The 27,551-nt window shown below is 37.3% G+C and overlaps 1 protein-coding gene and 1 long non-coding RNA gene across 3 annotated transcripts in view; one reads left to right on the top strand and one right to left on the bottom strand.

Annotated features, from left to right (window-relative positions):
• The window catches only part of LOC134802457 (BCL2/adenovirus E1B 19 kDa protein-interacting protein 3), a 68,139-nt gene extending 43,497 nt beyond the window's left edge, over window positions 1–24,642 (top strand). Inside the window, exons 1-7 of one of the 2 annotated variants that reach the window (XM_063775128.1) lie at window positions 10,577–10,836; window positions 14,541–14,673; window positions 19,471–19,552; window positions 20,738–20,796; window positions 21,823–21,925; window positions 22,665–22,768; window positions 23,883–24,642. In XM_063775128.1, coding sequence (XP_063631198.1) covers window positions 10,803–10,836; window positions 14,541–14,673; window positions 19,471–19,552; window positions 20,738–20,796; window positions 21,823–21,925; window positions 22,665–22,768; window positions 23,883–23,937 — 570 coding nt within the window. In that variant the 5' untranslated portion in view covers window positions 10,577–10,802 and the 3' untranslated portion in view covers window positions 23,938–24,642. Of the gene's footprint in view, window positions 1–10,576; window positions 10,837–14,540; window positions 14,674–19,470; window positions 19,553–20,737; window positions 20,797–21,822; window positions 21,926–22,664; window positions 22,769–23,882 lie in introns of those variants that run through there. The other variant, XM_063775127.1, reaches the window with a different exon arrangement.
• On the bottom strand, window positions 24,432–26,624 carry LOC134802523 (uncharacterized). The gene is made up of 3 exons (XR_010145846.1): window positions 25,627–26,624; window positions 24,652–25,452; window positions 24,432–24,566 (listed from the first exon to the last, which is right to left on the bottom strand). It is a non-coding gene; the product is annotated as an uncharacterized LOC134802523 (long non-coding RNA).
• Between the last annotated feature and the right edge of the window lie 927 nt (window positions 26,625–27,551).

Genomic DNA, 27,551 nt, shown 5'->3' with positions numbered 1-27,551 from the left:
AACACTTTGGAGCCTTGGTTTCGCTCAATAGTCTCTTTAATACGGTTAGTATTAAAGAGACGCAGATCATGTCGCAAGGACTTAGATATACGTCTATTGAGCTGCCTATATGACTCCGCGTCATCGGGAGACTGCAACTGTAGCGAGCGTCGTTCAGCCATGAGGTTTAAGGTTTGCTCGGTCAATTTCTGAGGTCTATCTTTACGGCGGGGTCTAAAAAACTTAGACCCTACTGTGTGGACAGTTTCCACTAGCCCGTCGTTGATTTCGTCCACTGAAGCCAAGTTCTCTAGGCAAGCAAAGCGGTTAGAGAGCTCGAGTTGAAAGCTTTCGGGGTTTTGAACATGGGCTCGAGTAGGTCGGAGCGTAGACTTCATCAGGCTGGACCTTTCAAGTTTAATATTGATATTCAGTGTGCCTCTTACGATTCGGTGATCACTACCGGTCTTTACCCTGTTGATCACACATAAATAATAAACATAAAATTTCCTACAAGAAACATGTAGAACACTTTTCGCTAGGATCAATATTTAAAAACCCGACTGCAAAAAAGCTATCTTTAGAAAAAAATAAAAAAAACTGAAAAGAAAAAAACAAGTTCAGTAGTCGAGAACATTGAATCAGTTTCATGATTAACATTTCGTATGTCAATTTGGACCTTGGAGTTTAAAAATAATGTCCAAATCGCTTGTGACGGATCCGGAACGAGGCATACGAATCGTTATGACACAGATAAAACAAACTATACATTCTTATACGAAACAGCAACTTCAACAGTCGGGACCCATTATTGTCGTCAACATTAGTGCCGCAGCCTAGACTTTTAATGGGTCCCGACTGTTGAAGTTGCTGTATCGTATAAGAATGTATAGTTTGTTTTATCTGTGTCATAACGATTCGTATGCCTCGTTCCGGATCCGTCACAAGCGATTTGGACATTATTTTTAAACTCCAAGGTCCAAATTGACATACGAAATGTTAATCATGAAACTGATTCAATGTTCTCGACTACTGAACTTGTTTTTTTCTTTTCAGTTTTTTTTATTTTTTTCTAAATTATCTTTTTTTTATTTAACACTTTTTAGTTAGTATTAAAAGACGGCAAATTTCGCAATCTTGTCATTTCATTGAGGGAGTTAATATCGTGAGGTAGCTTGCGGTGGTCTCAACTACTGATAATTAATCCATTTAGAGACCTAACGCGGCTAAAGCTACATATGCTTGACCTTTTGCAAAAATGCGAGAACTTAAATCAACCACAGCTCGGTCTAAAGTCGTTCCTTGTAGCTTATGTACAGTAACACCCCAGCACAATATCAATGGCAACATTTTTCTCTCTATTTTGCCCTGTCCACGAAGTGCATCGAATTCGGTCGTCGATGGTTCGATTCTTACGCCTACTCCAGGGACATTGTTTTTATTAATAGCTTTGTCGTCGGACGATACATTAAGGTAGGTATACGCGCGCGAGCGAGCGCGAAAATTTTTCGATATAAAAATCGCATTTTGATAGACAGTTATAAATTTTTACTTTTAGTATGGAAATCAGTCACATCATTTTATCACGAAAATTGACAGTGCCGCAGCAGTAACGTTGCATCAGAGTACCTAATGCTGATGCAGTCGCCACCCGAATGTCACCTTTATCATACCTTAGAAAGTTATCGAAAACGCGAGCGAAGCGAGCGCGATAATTTTTCGATATAAAAAACGCATTTTGATACACAGTTGTAAATTTTTACTTTTAGTATGGAAATCAGTCACATCATTTTATCACGAAAATTGACAGTGCCGCAGCAGTAACGTTGCATCAGAGTACCTAATGCTGATGCAGTCGCCACCCGAATGTCACCTTTATCATACCTTAGAAAGTTATCGAAAACGCGAGCGAAGCCACACTTTTTCGATATAAAAAAACGCAATTCGATAGACAGTTGGTCATTTTTACTTTTAGTATGGAAATCAGTCACATCATTATATCACGAAAATTGAATGTCACCTTTATCATGTGTTAGAAAGTTATTGAAAACGCGAGCGAAGCGAGCGCGAAAATATATCGATATAAAAAAAACAACGGGTTGCACTCCGGGAGTGCCGACAGAAGTGAAAACTCAATGACTAGTCCAAAATGTCTGCAGCACTCAAATCAAAATCAAAAATATTTATTTGCATAAATAAGGGTACAAACAATTATCAAAAATGGAAAATACACCATCTTACCCCACATATGGGATAAGACGGAATATTAAAAATGGGGCAAGATAAGGACTAATTCTCTTCATAGAAAAAATAATATCAAAACATCCTCCATATCTTCGTCGTCGACTTCAGTACAAGCTGTGTGGGCCCGGCGTCCACACTACTGATACCCTACCCAGTTTTCCGAAGTTTTAGGTAAGAATTGTTTTCATTATTGAAATGTGAACAAATTATATCTTCTTGTGGTTTTTTCCTGTTCCATTCCCTTTTCCTTCACCTTTCAACTTCTTAGTCGTGTTATTATCAACGTAACATAACGTAACGCTGACGTCATGTGTCACGGACAATGTTATTCACCAAAGAACTTTAGTCATAACGTATCATAATCAGGTCAATTATTTAAAACTGGACTTTTATATTAAGCAATAAAGCTTAATGTTGTAATCTTGAACGGGTTGAAATACGAGGATCTCACAGTTACATTCTAATTTTATATCCCTCAAATATAATTCAATAAAGCTACATCTTGATGAAATCGCTAATAAAAGTGAACTCTAGTACTGGTGAATAAAACTCAAAATATCATGACCAAATATATTTAGATGCGAGGTCTGCAAGGTAACTTTACAATTTCTATTCGAATTTTAAACAATTAATTTTCACTTCAAAAATAGTTGTCATTGTCAATAAAATTGATTGTAATGTCACCTGTCGACAATGTCAGTGTCACGTGTTTCTATAAATAATATCGTCTGGAATGGAAAAATCGTTTATTTTGAATCCCTAAATCATTAATTTCAAAATACCTACGCTATAAATTTGTGAAAGCTGATTCCAGAAATCTGCCTAAGTTATATAATATAACTTAGTTTTATTGGAGTATGTATCCATATAGCATCCAACTCCAACCATAACTTGCCTGAAATCAGGGGAGCAAAAATACAAATGTAAGTTACCTACATCATATATATTTTAGCTGATTCGATTTGTAAGAAGATTAGATTCATAAAATCATTACAAGCGTCCATTGCTAAAGGTAGCTTAGCACCCAGTGGGTACTTTCTACCCGCTTGTCACCATTGTTTGGATATTGTACTATACTACTATATTAGGAACATGCCAATTATGCTAATTATATCCTATTATTTCAGGCCATCGAAATAGAGGAAAGAAAACGACCTACGAAACCAGCTGTTGATAATAACACGACTAAGAAGTTGAAAGGTGAAGGAAAAGGGAATGGAACAGGAAAAAACCACAAGAAGATATAATTTGTTCACATTTCAATAATGAAAACAATTCTTACCTTAAACTTCGGAAAACTGGGTAGGGTATCAGTAGTGTGGACGCCGGGCCCACACAGCTTGTACTGAAGTCGACGACGAAGATATGGAGGATGTTTTGATATAATTTTTTCTATGAAGAGAATTAGTCCTTATCTTGCCCCATTTTTAATATTCCGTCTTATCCCATATGTGGGTTAAGATGGTGTATTTTCCATTTTTGATAATTGTTTGTACCCTTATTTATGCAAATAAATATTTTTGATTTTGATTTGAGTGCTGCAGACATTTTGGACTAGTCATTGAGTTTTCACTTCTGTCGGCACTCCCGAAGTGCAACCCGTTGTTTTTTTTTTTCAAAGTACCCACCTTCGTGGCCATTATTAAGTGCTTAAGGAGGCGATACGTATGAACATGGATTTGATATGGATGCGATATAATTACGATTAGGTATAATTCATGACGGAGAAAATAAATAATTTTAAATAATTTTATGCAATTATACGCGTGTTGATATGTGTGTTTATTTTTTTACCACTACGTAACTATGTAAACTCATTTTTAGTTGTCTTGGTTACTTAATGTTTACTCAGCTCCCCAAAAGATGGCACTGTGCAATGAGGGGGCAATTAATTTACTGTCGTTTAATTTTGTTGTATTATTAAATCAACACAATTATCAATTCAATTGTTTTATCCGTACGATTGATTGAATTTTTAGAAGAGGGGTCTTCTAAACTTAGAGTTAATTTAGCAAAATCCTTCCTAGGTGGCTTATTTATGTCACATCGTATTAAATTCAGCGCCATCTGTTATTTTACCAGGGTACTCTACAGTGTTAGCACATATTTGAAAAAAGTTTGCCCCTCCTTCCTAAGTAGCGCCATACGATTCAGGAGCAAACTTAAGTCAATCGAGTGTTGTGGCTACCCCCCCTTTTAGGGGTTGAAATTTTATAGCCTATAACCTGGCCGGGGATTTTCTCGACAGATTAGTAAAGTTTTCATCAAAATCCGTTCAGCCGTTTTCACGTGATGCGCGTTCAAATAAACAGACAAACAGATAAACAGACAAAAATTCTAAAAACTGTTGGAACGTGTTCTGTTATCAATTCTAAGTATTCCCAGCCAACTTTTTTTCAAATATCTTCCATGTACAGACTTTCGACCCTCTTCAGCTTTATTATAAGATTTATTCCAAATGAAGTAATATCTCACCGTAAGCTGTAGCCTGTAAGTGACGCTTTAGGTCGTTAAAACTATCTTTCGAAGCAGAAGCACTCTGGGTTTGTCAATAGTATTTTATACAATCGTGATCTAATGACAGCTTTTTCAACCGAGTACCGCGTTTAGGTCACGAAGCTTATTAAATTTTTCTTAGGTACCTATTCTAATCAAATTTAATGATAAGGGAAACGTAAAAAATATAATTTAAATAGGTACTTACATAACGATATGACACCACTTGACATATAGTATGTCAACTTTTTATACTTGCATACATACATACATACTTAAATAAATACGTACGTACATATAGGCTTCATTATAATTTATAATATTTTTATTTATATTATAGGATAGTCATTAGTCACATAATCACATTGGCCTCCTTTGCGTCGCGCAGTGCAGTATTTACTGAACAGAATTACTATAACTTTATAACGTTATAGATTTTAAATGGTCACTCTAAATGAAAAACTGTAAAAGAAACCTATAACTAATTTTTAAATACCTACTCGACATATTTCGTTAACTTTTTTTTTTTTTTTTTTCAATTTTGGCGTCTGGTTGTCGCCATATTGAATTTTGATTACTGTCATGTCTTTAGTGACACACGCAAAAGTAAGACGGTTCGATTGACGTAAGAATTATCAAAATCGGTTCACGCGTTTGGTCTCTGGAGTGCCACATAGGAACAAACATACATACATACATACATACATACATACATATATAGGCTGATAAACACATTACCCTCCTTTGCGTCGCGCAGTCGGGTAAAAAGACAAAGCAGCCGGTAAGTTAATTACAATCAATTTTAAAGTCCCTTTTTAGTTTTTTGTAAATAACTCGTAAACGGTGTCCCATAGCAAAATAGGTTTTATGAATAAATAATCTACATAAAATTTCCTGCAAAAAACATCTGAACACTTTTCTCTAGGATCAATATTTAAAACGATATTAAAGGAAGAAAGTTCATTACAATCAATTCACATGTCACTTTTTTTAGTTTTTAGGGTCCCGTACCTCAAAAGGAAAAAACGGAACCCTTATAGGATCACTCGTGCGACTGTCTGTCTGTCTGTCCGTCTGTCACAGCCCATTTTCTTCAAAAGTACTGGACCAATTAAGTTGAAATTTGGTACACACATGTAAATTCGTGACCCAAAGACGGACATCTTACGTAAACAAATGAATTTTAAACATGGAGGCCACTTTTTAGCCAAGGGGGGTTAGTTAACATTAAGAACCTATTTTGCTATGGGCCACCGTTTACGAGTCATTTACGAAAAACTTAAAATAGGGACCTGGAAATTGATTATAATTAACTTACCCCCTTTAATACCTCATTAAATATTGATCGTAGCGAAAAAGTGTACAAAACCTTTTTTGTGGACAATTTTATGTTCAATATTTATGTATAATATTTTTTGCAACTACCCCCGTTGCAACCGTTTACGAGTTATTTACGAAAAAAAAGCGACCTGTGAACTGATTGTGATTAACTTTCTTCCTTTAATATCGTTTTAAATATTGATCCTAGAGAAAAGTGTTCAGATGTTTTTTGCAGAAAATTTTATGGAGATTATTTATTCATAAAAACCTATTGTGCTATGGGACACCGTTTACGAGTTATTTACAAAAAACTAAAAAGGGACTTTAAAATTGATTATAATTGACTTACCGGATGCTTTGTCTTTTTAAATATTGATCCTAGCGAAAAGTGTTCTACATGTTTCTTGTAGGAAATTTTATGTTTATTATTTGTGTAAAATTTGTTTTTGCTATGAGTCATACTTTTCAAATTATTAACGAAAAAATAAAAACAAGGAACCTTAGAATTTATTATAATTAACTTTCCCTCTTTATTATCTTTTTAAATATTGATCCCTGCTAAAAATGTACTAAATCTTTTTTTATTGAAAATGTTGTGTCGATTATTAACGTTTAACAATTTTTTTTATATTGGCCACCGTTTACGAGTTATTTACGAAAAACTAAAAAAAGAGACCTTCAAAAAGTGATTATAATTAACTTTCCAGCCTTAATATCTCTTTGAATATTGATCCTAGCGAAAAATTGTACGGAATCTTTCTTGTAGGCAATTTTATGCAGATTACTTATGTTTAAGAAAATTTTTGCTATGCGCCACCGTTTAAGAGTTATTTACGAAAAACTAAAAAAAAGGGACCTTTAATATCAACTATCTCACTTCCAGTCAAGAATTCGATCAATCAACCTGCAATTTCGGATTCAGCGGGGTCTAATTAGGTTAAAAAACCCGGTTGCCAAAAAATAATGTTTTGCCAGTCGAAATCGATTTTTACAAAAACATGATCAGTCAAGTATACACTCATATTGTATACATATAATTAATAATTATTTAGGTACACTCACCGACCTCACCGTCTTACCTACCATTTTTAGGGTTCCCTACCCAAAGGGTAAAACGGAACCCTATTAGTAAGACTCCGCTGTCCGTCCGTTCGTCCGTCCGTCTGTCAGCAGGCTGTATCTCACGAACCGTGATAGCTAGACAGTTGAAATTTTCACAGATGATGTATTTCTGTTGCCGCTATAACAACAAATACTAAAAAGTACGGAACCCTCGGTGGGCTCAGTGGGCGAGTCCGACTCGCGCTTGTCCGGTTTTTAATTTCATTAAGTACTCATCAAAATTCGAATTTACTAATAAATCTTTTTCAATATTAATTGCCGAACTAAAAATCCCGGAACTGACGATTCAGAATACCGATGTCGTCAGAATAAGGACGTAGACGTGCTGCGCGGGAATGCACGGTGGGCTGGCCTTAGGCCATAACTCAAAAAAACGCATGTGGTATTTTTTGGTTTCCAATGCTTGAATATTATTAGCTAATAAGTGTACTTTTATCAGGTATAAATAGATCCCGCATAACTAATTACTTTCATTCTCTAACAATCCTTGAAGTTAACGCAACTCCCGTTTGTACGCGCTCTCTTATCTAAGGCTCATTAAGTGAACGTCATTAGTAGTGAATTCCTGAGGCGATAGTAATTTTAGTGATTACTATTAATATGGAGCTTAAAGAATCAGGTATGTTGTTTCATTTTATATACAAAGTATAACTTTTTCATTAAAAGTATATTTATAATAATAGGTCTACGAGGTAACAAAAAGTCATACAAACAGGATTAGAATATTTTGTTTACTGAAACTTCTAGTTATGTTCCCAATGAATTCTAACATCGAAAGTAGTATTGTTTTGAAGCTTGATATCTCTAGATTAACGGCCATAAAAGATTATATGCAGACGCCTGCGGGTTTGATAGTTAAAAGACTGCTACGCTTGGGTAAGCAAACGCGTAGCATCTCTACGAAAATATTGCGGATGACAATTCACCCTTTTTCTTTCTTTTTTCAGGTGATGTGTAGGTCGGATCTTTTACAAAGGGATTTTTATTTAACTTAGTAGTTCAGATACAGAAGGATGTTGTCAAGTGCTTTAAAAAATTTAGTAGGAATGTTGCCAGATGTAGAAAACGTAGGTACAAGTGATTTGGATAACATAATAAAGTACTTACATTGGTAGTAGACTTGTAATTTATTGGAAACCATCTTTGCGAAATCAGTGTATAGTCCTTAAGAAACATTCGAACTGGTTAAGTGAGAAGCAAACAGATAATTTTCCAATAAAAATAAGGTGACTGAAAAGACGTTAAATATTGAATTGGGACAACCGTCATCATCGGGCAATTCGGAACCCTCTACTTCAACCGGATGGCCAAAAAAAAGGACTTTTTGGCTTGTAGTAAGCGATCAAAACGCAGAAGGTTAGCAGCACTAGCATCCTTGGATGCATCAGCAGTCAACAACCTGACGAATATTAGCTAATTTAGAGACCAATGAAATCCTTACGATGCATGTGCTATCTCTTCTCACAGAAGCTATACTAACAAAACACCAATATTTGTTACTACGTACTTTTATAAATTTTCGGGTTTATCCTGTTTTACCTTCGTATGGTAAAGTAATTGTGTGCGCGCACCAAGACAAATACGAATCTCTTAAATAATTTTCTAGTAAATTCGGACCCTATGATTACGGGCCGTAGGAAACTACCAAAAACAAAAAATCAATAGTTGTCACAATGAGTACTTATTTAACTAGATGTTTAAAATACATTTTAGATGAATCTAAAATATTAGTTGATCTAGGTTAGTTTTTTAAGGTGACTGACACGTGACGTGAAATATTTTGCGTTGCATAATTTGTACAATATTAGCATCTTTGTAAATATATATTTTTTTAATTTTAAATATAGATTTTTACAATATAATTGATAAAAACTATTTGTTTTATTATATTATTCAAGAATATGTTGTAATTTATTCTTTAATTCTATTTTTATAAGGCTTTAAAATTGTACGTATTTTGCATATTTTTTTGTTATCAGTTAGATTTTTTTTATACTAAAATATACAAAGTGGAACTATTTATTACTATTTTTTTACTAGATATTTAAACAACAAACACGAACATTATCTTATTTTGAGGGTACCTTTGATACTTTCGGAGAAATCGATTTTTGACCCTCTCTCCATACAAGCCGAGCCACCGTGGAATGGTGCGGTGCGCCGCGCGGGGCGCCCGCCTGCCCGTTCTACCACTCGTCTGCTTCACCCCCTTGAAAACGTAAAACTCGAGTATAAGAGCGCCTTAAATATTCTATACACTTTTTCGCTAGGGGGCTATTCATAAATTACGTCATTTCAAATTAGGGGGGGGGGGTCTGGACATCGGATGACGGTAGCATGAAGTAGGAGGAAATGGGGTCATTTGAAGCATGATTTTTGGATGATTATAGGGGGGGGGGGGGGGGTCCAAAATCGTCAAAAATCGATGACGTAATTTATGGACAGCCCCTAGGATCAATCTTCTTCTCCTTCAACCTAGCGTTTTAGCTAAGCGTCCGGTCTTCAGCATCCTCTGGTGTGAGTAGATTTTAAGTAGATTACTTATGTATTAGAACATTTTTTGGTACAGGCCCCCGTTTACGAGTTATTTACAAAAAATATTAACAATTGATCATATTTAACTTTTTACCTTAAATATTTTTTTAAATACTGATCCTAGCGAAAAAGTGTATAGCATATTTAATGTAGACAATTTTACGCAGATTACTTATGTATCAGAACATTTTTGCTACAGGTCACCGTTTACGAGTTATTTATAAAAAACTACAAAGGGACCTTTAAACCCGATGACTGATAAGTTCATCAGCGTCACATAACATAAATTGACCTCCGCATTGGATAGACAGCAACACTGAATGTTCCAGTAATCAAAGAAACTTAATTGCTAAATTGGAAATCAAAATAACTAAAATGGGCCAGAATCCCCAATTTTAAACTACTACGTTTTGTGCTCATCGATGTTAGTGTCGTAAGCGCCATCGACAATAAGGTCCCTTTTCATAGATAATACCACATATATATTTTATGTAAATAAATGAAAAAATATCAAGTAGAACCTAACTATATCTGTCTTGTCCTGTGGATATGTTTTGACGCGCACTACCGGTTGTTTGAACGTCAAGTGCAAATCTCCAGCCACTTATTCCAGTAAATCCAGTATCGCGTCGTAGCTCCAACCGACCGCGAGTGTGTATGTGTAGAGTTTTGAACTCCGTAAAAAAATGATATTAATCTGTGTTGAAAAACTCATTGCTCTAGCTTCAAAAACCACGGAAAAAACAGTCGACTACGTTTGTATGGAGAAATGACCACTCCTGTTGCCTCAACTGTGTAAGCTATTGCAATTACGTGCAAGTGACTCCAGTTTGAAGTCTCAGCGCTTAGTCTCGCATCGTCGCTCAAACTGAGCGGACGCGAGTGTTGTGTTTTAACTCCATAAAAAATGGTTGTGTGAGCGTTAGACTCAGACTATTCTCAGTTATCATTAGGAATTACGCTCCAGCAAAGTGCTTTAAGTTTTAACTCTCAGTCTTGCATTGTCGCTCAAACTGAGCGCACGCGAGTGAACTGTGAAGTGTAACGTAAAAGTGAACGTACTACGCAATAAGTGATATACATATAGACAATCTATTTTTACGACCATGCTCGAGCCAAAGACCTGTACAGACGACCTCGGTTTGTTTATTATTGTTTACTTGTGTTTACACGTGCTGTTTGTTTACGTCTTTGTTTGGTTTTCAATGATACTCGGTGCATTGTATAAGTTGTATGTGTTGTATGAAATGCGTTATAAGGAATGCGATACGGATTGTAGAATTGTATGTATTGATATGTTTATAAAATAGGATTTGACTACTAGTCAAATCAGTTTCTTTTTTCGAACAGCAAAAAGATTTTACTACTATGGAATTTAACCCTTAAATGCATGATTTTTTCTTTTTGCCCGAAATTAATATATGTATCACTTAATTGTTTGCCGATTCTAGGAAAAATAGTAAAAAAAAATATAACTTCGATGCGAAATCAGTGTTAGAAGTTGAATTGGCTAAATCATATTTATGTAAATATGTAATTTTCAGTAATAGATATATGATTTTTTTTACTACCATTAGAAAGGTACACTATTTGTGATATACCTATGATAAAGTTTTTAAATATAAAATAATTACAAACCGTTCAAAATCACATACTAAAAATTATCAACTGCTGGATTTTTCCAAGCTTTCCGACTTTTCGTCTTACAACGAATGTAATTTTTATAAATTAAAAATATTGCGTAAATTTAACCCTTAAATCATCACCCTACTACTTGACGTTTGGTATAAAGGTGCGTTCAAGAACGTAAGCCTTTTATTTTTAAATCTGTGAACTGTCTTTGTAGACATTTGGCAACACTATGCATTTAAGGGTTATATGATATGAAATACTAGCATGTGACGTCACAATCAAATTACCTACTCTTTATAGTTTTATGCGGGTTTAAAATAGAAATTGAGTCTATCGAATTGTCAATTTTGAGAGATTTCAATTTAGTTACTTTTAAAGAGTATTTTAAGTTATTTCTAATTTATACAAGTATTTAATAGTACATTGTGCATCGAGGGGGGTAAGTGAAAAATTGCATACGAGGTCTTTAGATTTCACAAAATGTTTGAAATGTCACCGTACTTAAGAATTATTTCGCTAAAAAAATTTGTTTTTTTCTTCGCAAGTATGATGAAAAACACTGTGTAACTCCGGGGGTAAGAATATTGCAAACTCGGGTCTTTAATTCCCTCGTTTCCAAAATGTTACTTACGAGGGTATCGTTTCACAATGTACAATGTACTGTTTGCTCCAGAAAACAACCTTATATCGTCGAGATACCCAAAAAGGAAATACCTATTAATTTTCTTAGTCATAGGAAAAATGCACATATGTGTTGTATTCATACGTGAAAAGATAACATATCTACTAACATCTTTACAAAGATAAATCAATAATTAATGCAATTATCACAGTGTAAACAGCGGGCAATCAAAGATGGCCGATTCCGGTGCGCGTGAGTCGATTTTTCTGCATCCGTTTCGCCATTTGTAGCTGTATTCGCGATCATAATCTAGCGTACACAATATGAAACGCAATTATTAGAAAAAACGTGTGAGATTTCATCTAATAACAGGCATAGCGTTTGAAAAACTGTCGGCTAGGGTTTTTGTAAAATCCAGTTTAAAAAGTTATTTAAAAATGTAGCGATTGTATAGCTCACGTCACGTCACTCACTATAAGACGATTCGGAAATTAACTCTGGAACACAATACAAACATTCCCACAGGCATAAGGCAGCGGTGGTAGACCTTTGCGAGGCCCTTGTCTTTTGTTTCTAGGGTTGTTGCGCGAGGCCCCTGCAATAGCGAGGCCCCGGGCGATTGCTCTGCTCGCCACCCCTATACATAAAAGATGTCTCACGCTAGAACGGCCCGGGTCAACCGCCACTTCGTTTACTATGACGGGTGACCGGTGATGAGGTGATGCTTTCTATAGGAAACGAAGTGTCGGAGTTTTTGAACTGATATTTTTTTTGTACTGTTAGCGGCGGCCTTCCGCTGTACATATTCACTAGCCGCCCACAAACCAAAACAACCCTAGACAAATGCAATTATGAAATAAAGATTCAAAAATGCAATGGACTAGGAGACCTTTTGCTAGGCCTCTGGGTGGTGGTAAAGTATTATTACATACATAGACTGCTAATATCACAACTCTTATATTTAATTACCCGTAGACCCGTTTGTGTAATTAAATATGTGTACAAAACGCGAGAGTTTAAAGTGTTATATCACAACTCTTGTCATCGACTTCGTAGTCGGGTAAAAATAACTTATGATCATAAATAGCAAGCCTCAGTCACTTACACGATTATTAACCCTGTGAGTTCAAAACTCTTGATTCTCCTAATGATTTTGGTTAGGAAAAATTGCACAAAGAAGATCAAAAGTTATGTCAATTCCAATTTACGTTGCAAATTAAAGATTAAACGTGATTCGATTAGTACATTTAATAAATTCTTGCATTGAATAACCTGTAGTGTGTATGTGTAGCGTATTTTATTATAAATATAAACGATAAAATATGATAATTATAGAGTAATGTAATACGTTAACAAACCGCAAACTGACGCATAGCAAATACACTGATAAATGAGTAGCATCAGCTATCCTAAGGCTTGTATGTTTGAATATGTTGATGTTTATATATCTAAGGCCCGCTACAGATTGACTGCAACCCGACTGCAATTTGTATGAGAACTGCACGCCAACTGCCACGTCGGCGTGCAGTTCCCATACAGGTTGCAGTCCGTCTGTACCGGGCCCTCATGGCAGGAAACAGCCCACGCACGCAGCGATGCAGTGTTGAAGTTCAAAAGGTCACAGCTAATAAATTTAAACCTCCTAGTCCAAAGTACTGATCTAAACTCATGCACACACTTTGTCCCTCGCAGATAGCGTCGCCTGATAACCCATGCTCCCCTGGTACTGCTTTGTCGATAAAATGTCTGCGATGTCTGCCATTTAGAAAGTATGCTGAGTATGTGTTTGGTTTGCGTAAACCATGCTTGTCGACCCCCAATACCCATACAATTACATGTCTAAAAAAATTAGGGGTCACTGACCAGTATTTTAAAGGAGCAATCAGTAGTCATGATCAAAAATATCAAACAAGCGATAAAAAAAAACCGGACAAGTGCGAGTTGGACTCGCCCAACGGGGGTTCCGTACTTTTTAGTATTTGTTGTTATAGCGGCAACAGAAATACATCATCTGTGAAAATTTCAACTGCCTAGCTATCACGGTTCATAAGATACAGCCTGGTGACAGACGGACGGACGGACGGACGGCGGAGTCTTAGTAATAGGGTCCCGTTTTACCCTTTGGGTACGGAACCCTAAAAAGATGCTAGCTGTATCGAATAAGAAAAATAAATAAGACAAAATTAGGCGTAGTTTTAAGAGTTTTAGCTAATTTCGTGTCTTAGTCTGAAGGCTTAAAGACTCGTTAGTCTTACTAGTCAAATCAAGGAAAGGCTAATTCTGACTACTCTTAATAGACCTAAAGAAAACACAAAAATCCGGAGCTTGATTACTCCGAGAGTGGTGTAGCGTGAACCAATCTAGCCGTTGGCGAAAACCACATCTGCGAGGCCTTTTTCAATGTGTTTTCCAAAGGTAATAAAAAGGTTGTCTTCGCGAGGCCCTCCTAAATGCGAGGCCGTGGGCGAAAGGCCCATTCGCCAACGCCTAGCTACGCCACTGACGAGAGCTTTTATGGCTCGAGGCTTGAAGACCGAAATTGGCGCTAAATTAGGCAGTGCATTTAAAGACGAATTCTATCTCTTTCCAGAATCATGGGTGGAGCTGAACAGCGGCGGCGGCCTGGCCGCGGAGAACGAGTACATAAGACTGCTAAGGGAAGCTCAGAGGGAGAGCCGGGACTCCTCCGTGAGGCACTCTAGGGCTTCCAGCGTCAAAGGAAGGTGGGTACAAGAGAGGGGAAGCTGTATGAAACACTAGTTTCACTACAACTACACATTTTCCAACCTTGGCTAAGGGGGGAGGCTCTAACGGATAGAGAGAGTTCAGTGATTATAGGAAATTACGCCTCCAAGCGAGCTGTTCCAGCGTCAAAGGAAGGTAAGGGGAGGCTGTGACGGACATAAAGGGTTCATACTGATTAGGGAGACTCCTCCGTTTGGCAACGGGAGTTTCCAGAGTCAAAGGAAGGTAGGGGAGTAACGGTCAGAAAGAGTTCATTCATACTAATTAGGGGAAGACTACTCCGTGATGCTTTCCAGGGCTTCCAGCGTCAAAGGAAGGTAGCCAAGGGGAAGCTGTAATGTCACGCCTTCGCCAGACAAAGAATGAAGGACTTTGGAGCAGGATATCTGGAACTTAAAACCAAAGGACTTTAAAACGCTACCCATGAGCTCCATCATCCGACACACGGATATGGTGGGAGAAGCTCTTGAGTAGTTGACGGATCTTCTCTAGGGGGAAATTGCACAAAAGATCCTTATGGGTCGAAGTAACGAAAGGGCCCCCGAAAACAATAAGATAAGATAATGTAACGGACATAAAGAGTTCATTAGACTGATTTAGGGAGAATATATTAGAGAAAACCCACCCACCTTACCTTCCCAAATATATCGAATCGAATTCCTCATCCCTCGAATTTACCAAAAACATTGAAAAAAAAAGCATTTATTCATGAAAACAGCACAAGTGCAACCTCCTACAAACTGTATAGAGACTGTTTTTTTTTTTTGACAATGGGAAACATAACACATAAAACAGATTCCACTAATTAAATTAGCTCATTATGGTTGCTCAGACAAGACTTGTTTATACAATTCAATTTCATTCAAGAAACCAAAATATAAATGTGACATGTAAAAATTTAATTTTACAATAGTAAACTATCAAAATCAATAAGGTATTAGTTTTTGCTCTATTAGCTGTAGAGTTATACTATACGAGTATGTTCATTCGCCCTTAATTGTTTCAATACATTCCACGACTCTTATCTTTCCGCACAGACTCTAAAAGTTTGTTGGCAGAAAAAGGATCCCTTTCTTTAATAATGTTTACAAAAATATTCTTACTCACATGACATAAAGAAAACGTACTCTTAACTAAACCTACACTACACTGTTTGGGCTGTGTTCTGTTGCTACTAAACTTGCTAGCACGCTAATTACCCGAAGCCTCATTAGTGCACGCGTTCGCTGCACTGCACTATTATGCAATTTTAATTACTGCAACTATGTGAGAACGTGGGTAAACTGCCTATCTGTTGGAAGCTAAAATGTTTTAATATGAACAGTACAGAAAGTAGCTTTTGTACACGTCAAAGGCTTACAAAAATTATAGTTATTTTCACCACACCAGCTCGGAAAGGCTTACTTTGCACTTCAAAAACCGATAGCAAACTCGCATTTTATTCACATGTGAGGCAAAGTAATCAAATGCAAATTTTGGGCTGTTTTCTTATGTTTGCTGGTTGAATTGACTTTTAAATGATGATTTTGAATGATAAATATTTAATGACATTCATTTGGATTTGATTTGGTTGGTCTTTGTTTGATATCTTACAGTTAATATTTTCTTCGAATTGGTGTGGTGAAAAATTTTGTGTTTCACTCGGGGGCAAATTTTGTTTAACCGTCGTGCTTTGTACCCTCGCAACGCTCAAGATTCCATTTTTAAGATCTTTCGCTTGGTCGGGTATCAATATTAGCAGGAGCGGTTAAACAACAACTTTGCCCCCTTGTAAAACAAATAACTATTATTTTACATGGGGGCAAAATTATTTAACTCCTCGTGCCCCGATATATCCGAGCAAGCGAAATATTTCAAAATTAATCCACAAGCGTAGCGAGTGGCTCGATAAGTGGCATCTTGAGCGTTGCGAGGATTCAAGGCACGACGGTTAAACCAACTGCTATATTATTTGAGTAAAACACAAATTATTTCATTACATCAACACTAGGAAAATACTGGGTTTATTAGTTATAATAAACGAAACAAATATATTAAAAAACATTATTATGGGACAATACCAAGCCAGATTTGTGATATAAGGTTATTGCCCTTTCACTGACATTGGTTCATATCGAATTTTCAAGATGTCCGCCTTTGAGACGGTAACAGTATATAATAATTAGTATGTAGATACATAAGTAGATATAGTTTAATGACTAGTTGAGTTATATTTAGTCAACTTATCTTCGACGCGTATTCGCGTTGTTACAATTTTGTTTCTTATTTCTATAGAACTAGATATAATATTGCGTGAATAGCTGAATAGTTAGTGCAGACTATGTAGGTAGGTATGTACATACATATAATTACCAGACGAGACAAGACCAGACCGACTGGTCCATTTAGCTAGTCGGTACTAGGCTATCATGAAATTAAATGATTTGAGCAACATCATAAATGTTTCCAGTATTAAATTCCAAGGAACTACTTTATATTTACGACAAGAGAATTCTATTTGACTAGTGGAAATTCTCGTTCATGCTACTATGTACATGTTATGAATGATACTGGACATAGACCTTTGTCAAAATGTCCACAATGTAATAGGTCCCCTTACCACCGATGGCATTCGATTTTGTTTTGACCAGATAGATCGTCGGCCCAACTTGATCGCGGTTTGCTTTCAAAAACTTCAACGCCATTAAAGGCGTATCCAGACTAGTCAATTTTTCGCCAATCTGATTAAATTGCCCGATCGAATCCGGACGTGCGGACGCAAACGCCAATTTGGCTCGCCGATAATGACCGATATTACCGATAAAATGAGGTGCGGACGCAAAAATACCAATTTGTAAGGCCAGTATTTTCGTTCTGGGGCATTTTTTCATTTTAGAGGGCCCGTCTGGATACCGCTTAAGAAACCTACTTGACTGTCTAGTAATTGACATAGATAACTCAAAAGCCCTTGCTACACGGTCGCCGACAAGCCTTCTAACCGTCTGACCTTGGTCTGTCCTTGGTCAGTTTTGGTAAAATTTTGTTGGCAACTACCGTCTACACTGTCCGGGACAGACCAAGGCCACGCGGTCTGAAGGCTTGTTGGCGACCGTGTAGCAGGGGCTAAATGTTGACGAAATATAAATTGAGCCGATCTTGTTCAAACTTGTTCGAGAGCACGGTTCACTTTATATTTCGTCAGCCTTACCGATACAACATTTTAGTAAAACTACAGACAGACTAATTAAGAGCTGGCGCCAAACAACATTGATAACAAAACATTATCATAACAACAACAACCAATGCTATTTTCTAAATTAGGATTAAAATGGTCAATCATTTAACGCATTCCTCCGATATATTTATGTACCCTAGACAAGAATGTCTGCCACACCAAAACATCCCACGAATGCCAGACCCGCTGGACCGGTCCCGAGTACCAGGATACCAGACGGCGGACGCATTGGCGTGTTTGTAAATAAAGAGAAATCCGCGTACTACGACTACACATTCTTAGAACGACTTAAGTAACGACTTGTCCGTTCGAAATACAACCTTAAAACAACGCGTGAAAGTCTAAAACCGGGTACTGTGGCGTCTGATACCTTATATCTAAAAACGTCTGTAGTAACTACATGTCTATTCGAAATACAACCTTAAAACCACGCGCCATGGTCTATAAACGTTTAATAATCTAAAAGGACTTAAGTCTGTGATCATTTCTATTCCAAATTGAACTTCTTAGTAAGCAGAGTGACGGTCGAGTTTCAAATGGACAGCTTTTAGGTTAGTGTGATTAATGCGATTCTTATAACGCTTGTAAGTGATGGCGCCTTGGTGCTTTTGTCGGGGAAATTGTATACGCGGATTTTTTTCATTCTTGATCAGCAAGTTTATAAAAATATAGATTGTGTCACAAGGGTGAGGGATTCTAAAAGAGAATCCCGAGCGTAGTGCAGGATTCAAGTATTAACGCCCAAGGTGGAAATAATTTTGTTATCTGGCACATCACATCACCTACAAGGCATTCATTTTCATTTACATTATGCAAAAAAAATGTGTCATAGAACAGAAAACTCCTAGCACGGAAGAAAAAGCCCTTGTTCGAATAGGTGATGTGAAAAATAAATCAAAATCACTTCACGTATTCTCAAAGGATTCCGTCCTTGTAACGCGGAAGCTATATATATTGAAACACAATACGATACATCTACATATATAGATGTATTTAAAAACTCACCATTCGTACACCGTATTACAAAGACATAAGCACTACTATTGGTTAGTTAGAACGTAAGTATATTATGTTACATGTGCACAAAGAGACCTTTCAAACGCTGCCGACCGCGACGCGTGCAATGCGATATCTTGATAAAAAATCAACATATAAAAAGTTTTAATACCTATTATACTTATTTTAGAGCTTGTGAACCTGATACGGTACGGAATAACATTTAACACAAATATTTTTAAATACAAAATGTACTTAAAAATATTTGTGTAAAAGTACATTTTTAAGTATATTTTATCGCCAAACAAAATGTACTTTTCTTTCAACATTCATCCCTAATACACTGTCTACAGACATTTACATTGTATTGAATAAATCGAAACTTAAATAGATACAAACTAAATATTTAATCTAATTTAATATTATTTATTAATTTTAATAGTAATTTCTAATTTTAATTGTATTTTAATTATGTGTAAATTTTTAAATTTTAATTTAATTGTAATTTTTAATTTAATAATTAAATTAATAATTGCCAGTATTAACGAAGTAATGTTTGTTCCAGCCCGAAGTCGCCCCCCAACAGTCCCAACCTGGAGCCGTCCACTGAAGACGAGCTCAAAGGAGTCTACATCAACTGCTGGAGGGTAAGTTGACAACTACCCGCCTTAGCTTTAATAGGGGGTATTACTGCAATGTTCTGCCGCCAGAGTGTAGCACTAGCTCCTCCAGTAAACCATAGAGTAACTTATATACTGTGCCTTAAACTGTTTTTTGACAAGTTTTCACAGACAATGAAATATGACATTGACAATGCATCAAGGCGGTTTGTTAACAAGGGCCTACCGGGAAACGCGAAAATCGACATTTAGTTATCTGCCTCTTTATCGCTCGAATATGCAAAAGTGATAGAGAGATTAGATAACGAAATTTAGTTTTTCCTGTTTCGCGGTAGAGCCCCAGATTGTGACGGATAGTGGTAGTGGCGCCCCCTACGCAGAGTTTCGCGTAATATTCCCTATTAAGCCTACGACCTACGTCATACGCGTAATCCACAAACTACTAAATCTGCTTTCATTTGATAACCCACGCGTGTCATCTACATCCTCGTATCAGTGGGGAGACACACCTGACTTCGGTCAAACTCGGCTCCGTTCGGCTCAGCATTGCTCCGAGCAATTATTAGGGTTGACACAACTTGACGTCCCTTTGCGTGCACGACCACAGATAAGAATAGAATAGAATCGACCCTGAACCGGTGTCAAACTTCGGTTTTGTAATAGGAAGTTTCCTTTCTGTACGGCAGTACTATTATTTATTCTGCGGTTTGGTTGCAATATGCAGAAATCGGAACGAGGACGGAGTGATTTTGAAAACGTCATTAAGATGAAGTAGAAGGCCTGCGTCACTGTCTCCCGGCAGGGGTCTCAATGCCCAACAACATACTAAAAATTGGTAGCGGTTACCGGCTTTGAACTATCTCTTCGACCGTTACCGTTTCCTATAAGGCATATGATATGACTACTCAACTTTGATGCGAGAACCATACAAAGGCGCAACTCTAGAGCCTATTTCTTTACACTATACCTAGGTAGGACAACTTGTGGGCCAAGTTATCCACAGAGTGGGAGCCCCACGAGTCTAACCGGGGGAGCCGGCAGGCCTCGTCGGCGATGGCGGGATAACTTGGACTCCTTCTTGAGAGGCTGGCCAGATAAAGCACAGGGACGAGTGGAAGAAGAGGGGGGAGGCCTTTGCCCAACAGTGGGACACAGTGGGCTCTGAATAATAATAATATCCCTAGGTAGTAATGAACCGATGTAACGTTTCAGGATGAGTCCAACGACTGGGTGTGGGAGTGGAGCAGTCGGCCGGACCAGATGCCCCCCAAGTAAGTAAACTAATCCATAACAAATAAGTTTATTTTCACAAACATGCGTAATGCCATCCGTATTACTTTAGTAATAATAGGTTGCAAATCATCGTTTCATGCGCGTTTAAGCGAGGCGTGCCGGCGGATTGCCGTACAACATTGCGGGCTCTCAGGCCAGCAGAGTGACATTTAGCGCGTCGTACAATGAACATTTGTGTTTTTAAGGGCCAGTTGCACCAACCACATTTGACAGACTGATCAACGTCAGCCGGCGCCCCCCGGCGCTTTACTATGAAACTTTCGATACATAAAAATTTAGCGAACTCTTTAACGATACGAACAGTTTGGTGCAACCGAGCCTAAGTTGTATTTCCACCCATTTTTTGATAAAAACATATAATGTGCACGGTAACTTCACCAGAAAACTGCCGTCATGGTACTAACAAAATGGATTTACATTCTTTCAAAGAATCATGCGAATTCTCTATTCCCTTTTTACCAGTCTTTGTATATTAAATCATAATTTTAATTAGCCTTTTTTTCAAGAGGTTAATTTATTTATTTTGCGTTACCTTATACTCTGTATCTTTAGGTATTTAAATAAAAGTAAACAAACAATTTGTACATTTTCAGGTAGTTATAACATTTATTGGTTAACCAACCAAATACAAAACCGCCTGGATCTGACACTGAACGACCTGACTTTAACCTACATTATATGATCGTGTAATGTTTTCATCTACCCTCAACTGGCATAAGGAGCCATTTGAGGGTAGATTTTGTTTACTTTTATTTAAATACCTAAAGATACAGAGTATATGGTCAGAAATCACGCAAAAAATTTATCAATGCAATACCAAAATAACGTTTTTTGCGTGATGTCTGAATAAAACAAAGTTTTATTATCAATTTAGCGCAAATAAACATTTAGAACTAGACAGATGTGCACATATTTATGTAGTAATAGTGTGTAATTACTTAATATAACGCAATTCTTTTTTGTATGGGAAGCGAACCACCTTAACACATGTGTTTGTGTCGCAGGGACTGGCGGTTCAAGCACCCGGTGTCTGCGCGCGGGCCTCCCTCCGCCACCTCCTCCATCGAGGTGCTCGAGCAGCAACTCTGCGTCCCCTCCAACCAACAGGTACAGTACAATCCACACAAGCATCGTGACATACAGACGAACAGTCCAACAGAGAAATACTAGGATAGGTAACAGACTACACTGAGCGTTTAATATAGTCGTACGCTTTATGTACGGTATCTGTATTCTGTTTTAAAATGTCGGAATCCACTTGAGTGATTACCTCTATCCTCCAAAGGAGCCATTTGAGGGTAGATTTGGTTTAATTTTATTTTCACCACACCAGCTCCGAAAGGCTTACTTTGCACTTCAAAAACTGATAGCAAAGTTGCATTTTATTCACATGTGAGGCAAAGTAATGAAATGTAAATTTTGAGTTGTTTTCTTATTGTTTGCTGGTAGAATTTACTTTTAAATGATGATTTTGGATGATAAATATTTAATAACATTCATTTGGATTTGATTTGGTTTGATTTTGTTTGATATTTTACATTTAATATTTGCTTCGGGTTGGTGTGGTGAAAATTTTTGTGTTTCACTCGGGGGCAAATTTTGTTTAACCTTCGTGCTTTGAAACCCTCGCAACGCTCAAGATTTCATGTTTCGAACCACTCGCTACGCTCGTGGTTCAATTTTGGAATCTTTCGCTTGCTCGGGTATCAATATTAGCACGAGCGGTTAAACAACAACTTTGCCCCCTTGTAAAACAAATAACTATTGAATACCTAAAGATACATACTATATGTGTACTAACACTTGACGAGCAAGTGTGATGAAAACGCTTGATTGATGTTTCCAGAGCCACTGCCTGTCGGTGCGGCGCTCCTGCCTGTTCAGCCGCGGCGCCATCGCGGCGGTGCTCGTCACCAACCTCGTGTCGCTGCTGCTGGGCGCCGGCATCGGGTAACTTCATCAATCTAGTCTAGTATATAACTGGATCAGGCATGAGGGGTGGGGGAATGACCGAGCGGGATAGTCTTATGTATCTTAAGCCTCCTCCACACTCGTGGGCGAATCGCGGCGCAAAGCCGCGAACGTGAGTGTGGAGTCCTGAACGCAGACCTGCGAAATCGACTCCACACTCGCGTTCGCGGCTTCGCCCGCGATTCACGCGCATAGTCTGGAGGGGGCTTTACAGTAGGAGTAGCGAAAGCGCTATTATTGTTTGTCCTTGTCACAGTTTCGCATTTTTTTTTTTCGCCAACGTAAATTTAGTATGTATTATGGTGGGCAGCAAATAGATTCGACCAATCATAGTGTCGCATTGCGTATGTTTTGTCCCTCACGGACGCACGCGTAATGCACATCTATAGGATCCTACCATCTATGGATAACTTTCTATAGAATGCGTGGCCATCAAATATTGCCAGTGGAAAAAAAAACCGGGCAAGTGCGAGTCGGACACGCGCACGAAGGGTTCCGTACCATTATCTATAAAAACGGTCACCCATCCAAGTACTGACCCCGCCCGACGTTGCTTAACTTCGGTCAAAAATCACGTTTGTTGTATGGGAGCCCCACTTAAATCTTTATTTTATTCTGTTTTTAGTATTTGTTGTTATAGCGGCAACAGAAATACATCATCTGTGAAAATTGCAGCTGTCTAGCTATCACAGATCACGAGATACAGCCTGGTGACAGACAGACGGACGGACGGACAGCGGAGTCTTAGTAATAGGGTCCCGTTTTACCCTTTGGATACGGAACCCTAAAAATTAAAAATATAGGCGCGAAGGGTAGATCTCCATAGTTGAATTTGTTTGTTTTTGGGGTTCCGTACCCAAAGGGTAAAAACGGGACCCTATTACTAAGACTCCACTGTCTGTCTGTCACCAGGCTGTATCTCATGAACCGTGATAGCTAGACAGTTGAAATTTTCACAGATGATGTACTTCTGTTGCCGCTATAACAACAAATACTAAAAAGTACGGAGCCCTCGGTGGGCGAGTCCGACTCAGACTTGTCTGGTTTTTTTTTCCAGATTAACGCCTAAAATATGTATGTTTGTCTGTTCCAGCGTTTGGCTGAGCAAACGCGGCATGCTGCCCCCCAGACTGATCGTGCTGAACTAGACAAGACTGAGTCTCCGGCGAGGCGGCTACACACCCTGTATACCATCACCCGTCGCCCTGTATGTTCATACAATCTGTTAAAGAGTCCTGTGAAAAATTGACATACTGTATACATACGATTAACATCACCCTGTATACATTCGTAGAAACCATTTTGTTTACAGATTAAGAAATTAAGATAATATCAAAAGGAAACTTGAAAAGTACGTGCAAGCAAAAATTCATTGATTTTAGCCACTATCAGACATAGTTCGTTTTTTTAGCATTAGTGAAAAGGTAAACAATCTTGACGTGTCATTTTATTGAAATACACTTTTGAAAAATAATTCACGGCAAATATGTAACAATTATGAATCATATACGATTATTTACATTCTTTTGCTTTCATAAGTAATAGTTATTGATTTTTAAAAGGCGTTTTTCAATTAAAATACACGTAAAGATAGCGTAGTCTTTTTCTTATGCTAAAAAAAACGAACTATAGGTATATGATGTTCAGATACATCGAAAGTGTTCAAAAACATGTGAACGAAGCCTAATATCAAGACGTTAAAGTGCACGTTGGGATATTTTTGAACACCTTGGCTGCTCAAAAATGTTAGATAATGACATTATCAGATCTGTAAGGTCTAACACGATTTTTTTTTTTTTTTTTTTTTTTTTTTCATATAAGAAAGACCTTTACTAAAATAAAGTTACATATTACGAATACACATAACACGAATTAGTTCTTACTTTTGACACATTTTATACGGTCAATGAATTTTTGGTGGCAAATAATCCATTTGATTTTCTACCTTATTTTTAACAAAATAAAGTCGATATTCATAACGCCGGCCAATAGTATGCTTGTAACTTAGACTATTCTTGAAATATGGTAGAAAATCAAATGTACAGTCACCATCAGATATATCGGAGCGGCCTAGATGCTCAAAAATATCTGAACACGAACTCAATAGAGGTGTGTTCAGATATTTGTGGGCGCCTAGGCCGCTCCGATATTGAGCGTTTCTTTTATTTTTTGCCATTTTTATAATATTGTGACCTTTTTTGCTACTTTTGTGTTATTTCTACTCAGAATCACGAGCTCTTTCGATCCTAATGGGATAAAAAAATGTCCCAGAGTTTTTTTCTTATTGTGTTACCATTTCCCCGTATACTTTATATAGCGGTCACGAAACGGAAAGTCTGAAAATTTTGGACACTTTTTTTCTCCTATAAGGATGAAAAGGGCTCGCGATCCTCACTAGAAATAACACAAAAGTGGCAAAAAAGGTCACAATATATAAAAATGGCAAAAAATAAAAGAATCGCTCATATATCTGATAGCGAATGTATAGTATAACCAAGGTGTGTGTTGCTGCCTTTCGTTGGTGTGTGTAGGGTATTTTATGTATTGAGTGTTATGTGTGATGTAGTGATCGCACTGTTATATTTATAATACTAAATGTACTAATATTTATTATACATAATGGATATTTTCTAATTTTGACAGCATTTAGACGAATACATGTGCTTCGTTAAGGGGCTATACATAAATTACGTCATTTCAAATTAGGGGGGGGGGGTCTGGACATCGGATGATGGTAGCATGACGTAGGAGGAAACGGGGTCATTCGAAGCATGATTTTTGGATGATGTTGGGGGGGGGGGGGGGGGGGTCAAAAATCGATGAGGTAATTTATGGACAGCCCCTAATCAACTTTGAACAGCAAAGTATTATTCGTTGTAGGAGAGTTGTCACGTAAGAAAAAACCCGAGTTTGACACCTAAAGTAGATGGCACTGAACAACGATGTTTATTAGTGGTCACTTGACTGTCAAATGTCAATTTTTGACAACCAGAACTGCCGCAGATACTACGGAGGCACACAGCGCCATCTATTTCAGCTGTCAATATTTTTTTTAAACTACGCTACTTCTACAATCGATAGTTTATTAACACATTCATTGCCACTAAGTGCTACGGGTTACGCTCGTACGGGTTACGCACGGTTTCGTCGTATGTAGCGCGTAGTCGCTACGGACAGTGTACCCGACAGTCGGGTTCTTGGCCCTGAATGTGTTAAGAAGCACCATGATAAACAAATGAGTATGCGATGTCTTTGTACGCCTGTCAAATAGAAGTCCAGTTTTCAAAATGGCCGCCATCACTACATCGACACGAGTCTACGTGAAACGAGTAAAAAACTAAGAGAGCTCTTAAAAAACTGTATTTGTTAGAGTTAGGACCACTTTTGTATTTTCTTACTCTCGCTCATTCTGGTTCCACTAATACATTGTGTATTAATTTATATAATAATCTATTTAGTATCAGGGTGCCTACCCAAAACGCCAATCGTTGACGCAATACGACGCAAACGATTGGCATCTTGGCTAGGCACTCTGATCTTTACGCTACTTTTCAGCTCAATTTGCCTCACCCAAATATAGCAGAGAGATATAGTATATGTATTAGATGAAAAGTTAAAACATATGTATGTGTGGAAACATTTTTCGACTCTCATAAGATTTTAACTACCTAGTCTGATAAGTATATAATTATATTGTGGGCTTGTTGTATTTTAAAATATTGTTACATAATTCTTTTATGTTCTGCCTTTGTTATGCATTTCTTTTTTTGACTTCTGGGCAAAGTATTTATTTTTGTATTTTCGGGATATTCATGTAGTACTTACATATTTGAAATTTACTATACAGTTGAACGGAACGTATCATTTTACTTTTATACTTTTTGTTTTGTAATAATATTTTAAAATATAACCCATTTAAGTAAAATGCCATGTTATGTTTCATTTATTATAAGATCATTCGGACTTGTTAGTCATATCAATGATGTATTTGAGAAAATATATATATAAGTTTTGAATATCCTGGTTAGACGAATAATTAAAAATAAAAACAAAAAATTGTTCTACAATTTCAGTTTTTAAAACGTCAGACTCAGTAGATTTTCGAAATACCTATCTTTTTTTTATGATTCCCAAAAACTAAAACTAATTCCAAAATAATTAGGTACTTTGTGACCGAAGTTATGGTTTGTTTAACTTCATAATATCAATCTACAGAAAACTTTTTTAATATGATTTTGGCTTCGAGCAACACCGGCTTCCGACACATCGAGCAACACCGGCTTCCGACACATCGGAAGGGAGGGGCCCAAGCGATATCTCACCGTACAAATCTTTCTGCCATTTTTCGCGGGGGGAAAGGTGCACACAGTCGCACTTCTCACACACTTACATACAAAATCCAATCTGTAATGACGACACAAATACATAGAAAATGACACACGTCAAAGACAAATCTTGCAAATCTCGATCTCTTTTTGTGTACGGGCGAGTGACGAGTGTCACAACACGCACACTAACACATTTTCGTTGAAGTATGTTATTGTATTCTGAGAGACGAGAAGTCGGATTTGTCGCTCGACCGATCCGCAATTTGTACTGAGCGAGCAAAATCGATAAATCCAACAACTACATGAGACTAAAATATAATAATTGTGTTTGAATGTAATTAAACGTATGATATGTAAAAAAAAATATTACATGTGAAATGTAACACTTTCTTTTTTGTAAATTTGATGTCCCCGACCCCTTTTTATAACAAAAA

The sequence above is a fragment of the Cydia splendana genome, chromosome 24 (assembly GCF_910591565.1).
Source record: "Cydia splendana chromosome 24, ilCydSple1.2, whole genome shotgun sequence".
Taxonomy (NCBI): Eukaryota; Metazoa; Arthropoda; class Insecta; order Lepidoptera; family Tortricidae; genus Cydia; species Cydia splendana.
This window is presented reverse-complemented; position numbering and strand designations above follow the sequence as displayed.